Here is a 10,563-nt window from a genome sequence, read left to right as displayed (position 1 = left end):
TTAGCAGCAGGGAGGGCAATTAGCAGGAGTGTGATAATTAGCAGCAGGGAGGGCAATTAGCAGTAGGGAGGGTAATCAGGAGGGTAATCAGCAGCAGGGAGGGGTAGAAGTCCCTAATTACTGAAGTCTGCAAGATTGGGAAGGGGGAACCATTGAGAGTTGCCTCCAGTCTCTGTACTTTCCCACAGCCAGCGAGTGCCTTCCTAAATGCTCCCAGTCTGTGGGGCCTGGGTTCCTGAATGATCCTGAGCTTCTGATGAGATTATTATCAACACAACAACCACTCCCACTGCTTGTAACAAGCAATGCTGTCCTCTGGCTGGCAGCTAATGGGGTTGGGATTTCTGCCCCGGGGTTCCTTAATCCCAAGGAAAGCCAGCAACTGCCCCGAAAGGTGCTTGAATGTGGTAGGTGTTACTGAAAGAAGGTGACAAGGGTCTCTTGCCTGCTTTCCTGCCAAAGGCCAAGACCCCTGTCACCTGGGAATAAAATTCTCCCATTGTGTTGGTTTACAGTTTGAATTGCATTTGGAAAATCTGTAAAAGGCTGCTCTCAGAAAGTGACAGTAAAACTGTGGATTGTCATAAAACCCACCTTACTCACCAGGGCTCCTCAGGGAAGGAAGGCTGCTGTCCTTACCACTCTTGGTCAATCTGTAATACAGGCCCATACCTGAAAGGCTGACTCCTGAAAACTCTCTCAACCTCCAATGAGATCGGCTAAGTGAACCCTGCAGCCCAAGAATGGGTAGTAATTATCATCTGGAACAGTCAGAGTCTCTCTCTCTCTCTCTGTGTGTGTGTTTCTGTCTGTGCGCGCGTGTGTACATGTCTGTATGTGTATGGGTGCATGTATATTCTTGTCCTGGTCACAGGGTGACTGCTGTCCTAATGGGGAGTCCTGGAGGTTACAATGTGAGCTTTAAATACCTTTCCTTTTCCTTTATTCATTAACAGGATGAGGGCATCGCTGGCTAGGCAGCATTTATTGCCCATCCTTAATTGCCCAGAAGGCAGTTAAGAGTCAACCACATTGCTGTGGGTCTGGAGTAACATGTAGGCCAGACCAGGTGAGGATGGCAGTTTCCGTCCCTAAAGGACATTAGTGAACCAGATGGTTTTTCCGACAATCAACAATGGATTTGTGGTCATCGTTAGATTCTTAATTCCAGATATTTATTGAATTCAAATTCCACCATGTGCTGTAACAGGATTCGAACCCAGATCCCCTGACCATTATCTGGGTCTCTGGATTAACAGTCCAATGATAATACCACTAGGCCATCGCCTCCCCCTATTTCATTCCAATTGTATCAGAAATGATTGATTTTACATAAAGATCAGGATTATATTTACCCGTTTTGGCCCAAATAAATTATTGTAGAGTGTGCGGAATGTTTTCCTTGTGTAAGTGCAGCGATAGGCTCCTCCCATCAGGTACTCTATGACTAGCCCAATGTCGATCAAACTGATGTGGTAATCAGGGGGCAGGTTCCCCTATAACAGAGAATCGAAATACATCAGCATGTGTTACACCCAAATTCACAACCTCAAGCTACAGGGCAGCTTCCTGTTATACAGAGAGAGGAGCCAAGAGCATTGAGGGTCTTGGTTCATTACTCACTCCCTACACAGGGGCTGAGAATAAACCTCCTGCTCTGATGCCTCAGATGTAATCCAGGCAGAGTCCATTTCTCCTCCTACTGAAAATTGAATAGATATCAAATCATTAACCATATGTAAGCAAACATGTCTTTTCCATTTCTATCTTGACAATTTTAATGTTCTATTCTCCTCACTGTTATTAGCTGACTGTTAGCAGTTGTTTAGAATGTATATTTGAGTTTCAAGCACAGATTTAATTAGGATTTGAAAAGTATCCTGCCCATAAAGAAATGTTTAAAGTTGGCAACTGAATCTAAATTCAGCAGAAGGATGGGACTGGCCTCGACGCTGCAGAACACTCTAAATATTTGGACTGTTCTGTATCACCTGTCCTTTGTGGATAAATTTGCAAAGAAAAACACTTTTGGCAACAAGTCCATCGGGAAGTGGTCAGCACATAACATCCTCAAGGTCCTGTGGGATAAAGAAAGGGTGGATCCTGTTGGGTTGTTCCCTGAGCAGACTGTCAAAGTCATTTGGCAGAATGGCTCATCACCAGAACTGTGCAACAAGCATGAAGACATCACTTCGCTGGTGGTGAGAGGGCACAGCCCGTCAGATCCTTCGTGTATGCCCAGTCTCGTTGCACTACCACATCCTGGTGCAGGGTGGTGGGGGGAGCGTACAGACTGTCACACATCTCCTTCTGGAATGTGCCTTTGCAAAGTCGAGAGATACAGACTTTTACTGAGGTTCATCCCAAGCAGACCCGTGACGCGGGACTCTTGTGCTCTACAGTCTGTTCCTTAGGACGCACATTGAGACAAACATTCACAGCACCTGGAGGACCATCAATTCAGTGAAAGATTTCGTCTGCCCAAAATCTGTTGGTCTCCCAAGACCAAGGAGCTGACCTTGACCGAGTGTTGCAGATTGGCACGTGCCAAGGTCCAGGATTACATGCTGAGGGACGCACTAAAGCTTGCAGCAGCTGCTGCCAAGGTGCAGTGGGGAAAGACCACTGTCTGATGTCTTCCTGCCAAAGTAGAACAGGGGTCTGTTCAGTTATTGGACTCTCCCAGTGCCTCCAATATATGTAAATAGTTTCTTGTATAATTAAGAAATGCCTTTGGGTTTGTTGGAGCTGTCGGGAAAGTCAAACCTCAATGTTTGTTTGTTTCTCCATATGCAAAAACTGTACAGAACTGAACTGCTCTAGTGACTATGTTTGTATAGAAAGATTTTTTTTATGAATAAAGTATATTTTTGAAATTAAAAAAACTAATTTTCAAGACAAGCAACAGTAATCCCCAGTCAAGGTTCTTAAAGAAGTCACCAGTAAGCACGAGGTCAAATCCAGACACTTCACCTTTGCCCTAACTCTCCACCAATTACAAGACAGAGTTCTGTGCAATGTCTGCTGGGAACTGACCAATAAAATAAATTGCTCCATTTCTTCTCCTGAATGTAACAGCTGAGCTGACCATTTGCAATGTGATCTTTACCCAAACCCCTACCTGCAGTTGCACTGACCTCTCTTGCACTATCCTCTGCCCTGTGAATAAACTGAAGAGCAGCTCCCTCACTCATCAACACCCCCTCACCCACACACACCTTGATTCCCCATTCTTGTCTACCCCATGGAACTGTTCCTTGCCAACTGCACTGCCCTGTCCACACGTTACAACATCCATTTCCCCAATCTCACCCAGTGACTCCTCTGAAAGCTTCTCCATCAATTAATTCTCTCTCCAGATATGCATCTGATCTTCTCAATACCTCATTGTTTAAATGTCTGTTGTTTTTTTATTTCAAAACTATACTCTATTCATAAAAAATCTTTCTATACAAACATAGTCATTACAGCAGTTCAGTTCTGTACAGTCTTTGCCTATGGAGAAACAAACATTGGGTTTGACCTTTCTGACAGTTCCAACAAACCCAAAGGCATTTCTTAGTTATGCAAGAAACTATTTACATATATTGGAGGCACTGGGAGAGTCCGATAACTGAACAGACCCCCGTTGTACTTTGGCAGAAATACCTCAGACAGTGGGTCTTTCCCCACTGCACCTTGGCAGCAGGTGCCCCAAGCTTTAGTGTGTCGGAGAGTCATAGAGCTGTACAGCACGGAAACAGACCTTTCCACTCGTCCATGCCGACCAGATGTCCTAGATAAATCCAGTCCCATTTGCCAACATTTGGCTGAGATCCCTCTAAACCCTTCCTATTCATATACCCATCCAGATGCCTTTTAAATGTTAGAATTGTACCAGACTCCAACACTTCCTCTGGAAACTCATTCGATACATGCACAACTTTCTGCGTGAAAAAGATGCCCCTTAGGTCACTTTTAAATCTTTCCCCTCTCACCTTAAACCTATGCCCTCTAGTTTTTGACTCCCCCATCCCAGGTAAAACACCTTGGCTATTCACCCTATCCATGCCCCACATGATTTTGAAAACTTCTATAATGTCACCCCTCAGCCTCCAATGTTCCGGGGAAAATAGCCCCAGCCTATTCAGCCTCTCCCTTTAGCTCAAACCCTCCGACTCTGGCAACATCATTGTAAATCTTTTCTGAATCTTTTCAAGTTTCACAATATTTTTCCTATAGCAGGGAGGCCAGAATTGCACACAGTATTCCAAAAGTAGCCTGACCAATGTCCTGTACAGCCGCAACATGACCTCCCAACTCCAATACTTAATGCACTGACCAATAAAGGTAAGCGTACCAAATTCCTTTTACACTATCCTATCTACCTGTAACTCCACTTTCAAGGAACTATGAACCTGCACTTCAAGGTCTCTTTGTTCAGCAACAGTCCCCAGGACCTTACCATTAAGTGTATAGGTCCTGCCCTGATTCACCTTTCCAAAATACAGCACATTATATTTATCTAAATTAAACTCCATCTGCCACTTCTCGGCCCATTGGCCCAACTGATTGAGGTCCCATTGTACTCTGAGGTAACCTTCTTCACTGTCCACTACACCTCCAATTTTAGTGTCATCTGCAACCTTACTAACCATACCTCCAACAGTCACATCCAAATCATTTTATATAAATGACGAAAAACAGTGGACCCAGCACCAATCCTTGTGGCACACCATTGGTCATAGGCCTCCAGTCTGTAAAGCAACTCTCCACTGCCACTCTGTCTCCTACCTTGGAGCCAGTTCTATACTCAAATAGCTAGTTCTCCCTGCGTTCCACGTGATCTAAACTTGCTAACCAGTCTACCATAAGGAATCTTGTCAAACACCTTACTGAAGTCCATACAGATCACATCCACCACTCTGCCCTGATCAATCCTCTTCATTACTTCTTCAAAGAACTCCATCAAGTTAGTGAGACACGATTTCCCACACACAAATCCACGTTGACTATCCCTACAAAATCTTTGCCTTTCCAAATACATGAAAATCCTGTCCCTTAGGATTCCTGAACAACTTGCCCACCACCGATGTCAGGCTCACCGGTCTATAGCTTCCTGGCTTTTCTTTACCACCTTTCTTAAATAGAGGCACCACGTTAGCCAACCTTGAGTCTTCTGGCACCTCACCTGTGGCTGTCGATGATATCTCAGCCAGGAGCCCAGCAATCACTTCCCTTTCTTCCCAGAGTTCTTGGGTACTTGATCAGGCCCCAGGGATTTATCTACCTTTATGTGTTTTAAGACATCCAGCACCTCCTCCTCTGTAATATGGACATCTTTCAAGCTGTCACTATTTATTTCCCCACATTCTATATCTTCCATATCCTTCTCCACAATAAACACTGATGCAAAATAGTCGTTTGGTATCTCTCCCGTCTCCTGCGGTTCAACACATAGGCGGCCTTGCTGATCTTTAAGGGGCCCTATTTTGTCCCTAGTTACCCTTTTCTCCTTAATGTATTTACAAAATCCATTTGGATTCTCCTTAACCCTATTGCCTAGGCTATCTCATGTCCCCTTTTTGCCCTTCTGATTTCCCTCTTAAGTATACTCCTCCCTCAGCAAATAGTCCTGTACCTTGGAATGTGCCAGTCTACAACACTCGGTCAAGGTCAACTACTTGCACTGGAAGACCAACAGGTTTTGGGCAGACCAAAGAGCGTCTTTCACTGAGTTGATGGTCTCCAGGCGCAGTCGATGTTTGTCTCGATGTATTGATAATAGATCTTGAAACCTAATTCCCCAAGTTCTCCTTAGTTTGACTCCTGACCTTGTTCTACTCTGGCCCTCTGACCCCTCTCCTGGTCACTGACATTTAATTCATGGTGTCTATTAAGGTCGAGAGAAATCTGTCACATAATTAGAGCAGTCCAGTGTGAATGAGAGCTGTTCTTACCTTTTTGACATCTCTGACTAGGTAGTGCAATGTGTTGGGAGGGCCCAGCCTCTGGAACAAAACGTGAAGTCATTACTTAGTCCTGTTTCAATGCTCCCCCCTATCCCACCCCAGCAACCCCCACCCTCTCCACCTCAGTCCAATCATCTCACTCAAACAGCCAATCTCTGCTGGGAGATGAACTGTCTCACCGTGTTGTAAAGCTCCTCTAATCGAGGGATGGTCAGGAAATTGTAGATATTTACTCCATTTTCAATCAGCAGCTTCACAAAGTCAACACGGTCCAGAACCAGTGCATCAATCATGGCCTGTTCCAGTGAGTTCACCTGCAGTACCAGCACAGAGCAGTCAGTACACAGTCAGACTGACTGCTATCAGGCAGGAATGCTACAAAAGCTGGTTCCTCACCCAGTTCAGCAGCTCCAGCTTCCGTGGGTCACTCTCCTCTTTCACTTCATCCTTCCCTTTCCTCTTCCCTTTTCCCTTTACTTTAGTTGGCCGCTGTTTTAGAGATTTTTTCACTTCCTGAGGGGCAGATTCAGATCTGCTGCCCATTGGCTGAAAACAGAACCAGACAGGGATTTTGGCTGTGAAACAGAGATTTAACCAGCACTTCATGTTAATGCATCAAAACTCATCCAGTTGTTACTATGGAAAGAAGAAAATGTTCAAACACTGGACTCATCCTCAGGCGGAGTTCTTAAAGGAGTCAGTAGTAAGCACAAGGTCAAATCCAGACACCAAGGGGTCACAGGACACTTCACCTTTGCCTTAACTCTCCACTATTTACAAGACAGAGTTCTGTGTAATGTCTGCTAGGGACTGAGCAATAACATGAATCCATTTTCCACCTAATTACCCCTGTTTCCTCTCCTGAAAGTAACAGCTGAGCTGACCACTGGCAATGTCAGCCTTACCCTAGCTCTTCCCTGCAGTTCCACTGAGACCTTTGCACTATCCTTTGCCCCCTCAATACACTGAACAGCATTCTCTTACCATATCTAAGGCAACATTGGAGGCTGTCCAGAGAAGGTTCACTAAGCTGATACCAGTGATGGAGGAACTTTCTTATGGAAAGAGGTTGAGTAAATAGTGCTTGTACTCATTGGAATACAGAAAGAAGAGATGAAACCTTATTGAAACGTAAGAGATTCTTTCAGGACAGATATGGAAGAGTTTAGGACCAAAGGACATCATCTCAGAATAAAAGGTCACTCATTTAAGACAGAGATGAGGAAGAATGTTCTCTCAGAGGGAAGTGAACCTGTGAAACTCTTTACCACAGAGGGCTGTAGAATCTGGATTGCCAAAGTATATTTAAGGCTGAGACAGACGGGTTTTTAATTAGGAAGGGAATCGAAGGTTACAGAGAAAAAGCAGGAAAATGGAGCTGAGGATCATCAGATCAGCCATGATCTCAGCGAACAGCAGAACAGACATGATGGGGTTGAATGGCCTAGTTGCAAAAATGAAATGATAAAGCAGTTATAAGGAGGGACTTTATTTATAGATTTAAATATAGATTGGGATAGTGCTATTGTAAAGAGAAGTGAGTGGCAACAGTTCCTAGAGTGTGTTCAGGAGAATTCTCTACATAGGCAATATGCCGTCCCTATATCTACTGAGAGAGTTCACCTCCGCCACCCTGACAACAGTTCGCATACTAGCCCATGCGGATGTGAAGACTGCCCTAGATGAAATTCACACCACCACAAAAACTCTGGAGACAAAATTCCCCGGAGACCTTATTCATTGTGGCCGGTGACTCTAACCAGGCCAACCTCAAGAGGGCACTGCTAAAGTACCACCAACACATCTCCTGACCCACTGGGGACCAAACATTCTGGACCCACGGCTACACAACCATCAAAGACGCCTACTGCTCCATTCCCCGCGCACACCTCAGAAAATCTGATCACAACACTGTGTTCCTCCTCCCCGTTTACAAGTAGAAACTGAAATGGGATGATCCTTCACAAAAAGAAGTACAATGCTGGTTTGAGGCAGCGGAACAACGTCTCTGAGACTGTTTGGAATCGGTGGACTGGACCATGTTCAAGTGTTCAGTGCAAAACCTAGTTCAGTACGCCATCACCGTCACGGTCATGGACTTCATCAGCAAATGTGTGGAGGACTGCGTACCGAAGAAGTCAATCCGAGTGTTCCCCAACCGTAAACCTTGGATGAACCAGGAAGTCCATTCCCTACTGAAGACTAGACATGCAGCATTCAGGTCAGATGACCCAGACCAATACAAGAAATCCACATCTGATCTCCGCAAAGCCATCAGGATGCCAAGAGGCAGTACCGGACCAAGTTAGAGGCCCAAACCCACCAAACAGACTCCCGCTGCCTATGTCAAGGCCTAAACAACATTACGGGAGCGAGATAGCAGACAAAAACACATCCCTCCCGGACGTGCACAATGCTTTCTATGCTCGGTTTCAGCAGAATGCCAGCGACGCAGTGAGCCCCAGACATACCTGATCCCTTGGTCACCACTGCAGATGTCAGATCGGCCTGCCTGGGAGTCAACCTAAGGAAAGCGATGGACCTGTACGGTGTCCCCAGCCGAGCACTCAGATCCTGTGCAGACCCACTGGCGGAGGTATTCACCGACATCTTGAACCTCTTCCTCCTACAATCTGAAGTCCCCACGTGCTTCAAGAAGACCATCATCCCTGTACCTAAGAAAGCCATGCAACGTGCGGTAATGACTACCGTCCAGTGGCTCTGACCTCCATAATCATGAAGTGCTTTGAGAGGCTGGTCATGGCCCACATCAACCCCAATCTCCCAGCCTGCCTCGATCCCCTACAGTTTGCCTAACGATGTAACAGGTCCACAGAAATGCCATATCCCTGGTCCTGCACTCATCTCTGGAACATCTGGACAATAAGGACACCTAGATCAGGCTCCTGCTCATTGACTACAGCTCTGTCTTCAACACCATTATCCCCTCCAGACTGGTATCAAAACTCCATGACCTTGGTCCTGGCTCCACCCTCTGCAACTGGATCCTCAGCTTTCTGACCCACAGACCGCGATCAGTGAGGATAGGTAACTGCACCTCCTCCACAATAACCCTCAACACTGGAGTCAAACAAGGATGCATCTTCAGCCCCCTACTGTACTCCCTGTACACCCACGACTGTGTTGCCAAATTCCAACTGAACGCCATCTACAAGTTTGCTGATGATGCCACTGTGGTAGAACAGATATCAAACAACGACAAATCAGAGTACAAAAAGGAGATACAGGGCTTGGTGACATGGTACAATGAGAACAACCCCGCTCTCAATGTCAACAAAACTAAAGAATTGATCATTGACTTCAGAAAGGAAGGGGGAGAACATGCCCCCATCTACATCAACAGAGCTGAGGTTGAGAGAGTGAAGAGCATCAAGTTCCTCAGAGTAACGATAACCAACAACCTGTCCTGGACTTCCCATGTAGAATTGATGGTCAAGAAGGCACAACAATGCCTCTTTTTCCTCAGGTGGCTCAGGAAATTTGGCATGTCCATAAGGACCCTCACCAACTTCTACAGATGCACCATTGAAAGCATATTGTCTGGCCTGGTATGGCAACTGCTCTGCCCAGGACTGTAAGAAACTACAGAAGGTGGTGTGCACAGCCCATACCATCACGGAAGCCAACCTTCCATCCATGAATTCCATTTACATGGCTCGCTGCCATGGAAAGGCTGCCAACATCATCAAAGACCAATTGCACCCTGGTAATGATCTCCTACAATCTCTTCCGTCAGGCAGAAGATACAGAAGCTTGAGCACATGCACCAGCAGGTTCAAGAACAGCTTCTTCCCTGCCGTTATTAGACTGATGAATGGTATTTCTAACTTCAAACAATGCTGATCTTGTTAATATTGATCTTTTCCAGTGCACGCCCTGTGCAACGTAATCTGTATGCCTGTATAGTTTCTTTTTCATCCTATGATCTGTATGTCCTTGCTTACTATGATCTGCCTGTACTGCTTGCAAACAAAACTTTTCACTGTACTTAGGTATACTTGACAATAAATCAATCAAATCAAATCAAATCAAATCATGTGGCAAGTCCAACTTAAGGCGCTGCTAGACCTGGTTTTTGGGAATAAGGGAGGCTAAGTGAATCAAGTGTCATTACAGGAATATTTAGGGAACAGTGATCCCTGTATCATAAGGTTTAGGTTGAATATAAAAAATGAGAAAAAGCAATCCAGAGTAAGAATAGTTAGCTGGGGGGAAAGCCAATTTCAGTGGGGGGTAAAAATGGATCCAAACCAAATAAACTGGAGTTAAACAAAAACAAAAATTGCTGGAGAAAACACAGCAGGTCAGGCAGCATCTGTGGGAAGAAAGCCTTCAGGTCTGGCGACTCTTCATTAGAACTGTTAGTTATGAGGAAAACCCAATACTTATGGTGAAACTGTATTGAGGGAAGCAGGGGGAGAGTTGAGTAGATAGGAGGAGATGGAGCCAGTAGAGAGAGAGAGAGAGAGAGAGATATGGAAGGGGCAGGTAAACAAGGAGATAATGGAGAACAGGCCAGGACAGGAGGTAGACTGAATAAGAGATAACAAGAGCCAACAGTGAGAAAATAGGTGAGCTGTGCTGAATGCTG

At 45.4% G+C, this 10,563-nt stretch overlaps 1 protein-coding gene across 4 annotated transcripts in view; it reads right to left on the bottom strand.

Annotated features, from left to right (window-relative positions):
• Window positions 1–10,563, bottom strand: part of trpm1a (transient receptor potential cation channel, subfamily M, member 1a) — a 70,732-nt gene that overhangs the window by 41,325 nt on the left and 18,844 nt on the right. For all 4 annotated transcript variants that reach the window (XM_048617069.1, XM_048617072.1, XM_048617068.1 and 1 more), the window contains exons 11-14: window positions 6,348–6,497; window positions 6,131–6,265; window positions 5,940–5,990; window positions 1,356–1,496 (exon numbers count right to left, since the gene is read on the bottom strand). In XM_048617069.1, the coding sequence (XP_048473026.1) occupies window positions 1,356–1,496; window positions 5,940–5,990; window positions 6,131–6,265; window positions 6,348–6,497 (477 nt within the window). The remainder of the gene's footprint in view (window positions 1–1,355; window positions 1,497–5,939; window positions 5,991–6,130; window positions 6,266–6,347; window positions 6,498–10,563) is intronic.

This window comes from Rhincodon typus, chromosome 36 (assembly GCF_021869965.1).
Source record: "Rhincodon typus isolate 14 chromosome 36, sRhiTyp1.1, whole genome shotgun sequence".
NCBI classification, from domain to species: Eukaryota; Metazoa; Chordata; class Chondrichthyes; order Orectolobiformes; family Rhincodontidae; genus Rhincodon; species Rhincodon typus.
This window is presented reverse-complemented; position numbering and strand designations above follow the sequence as displayed.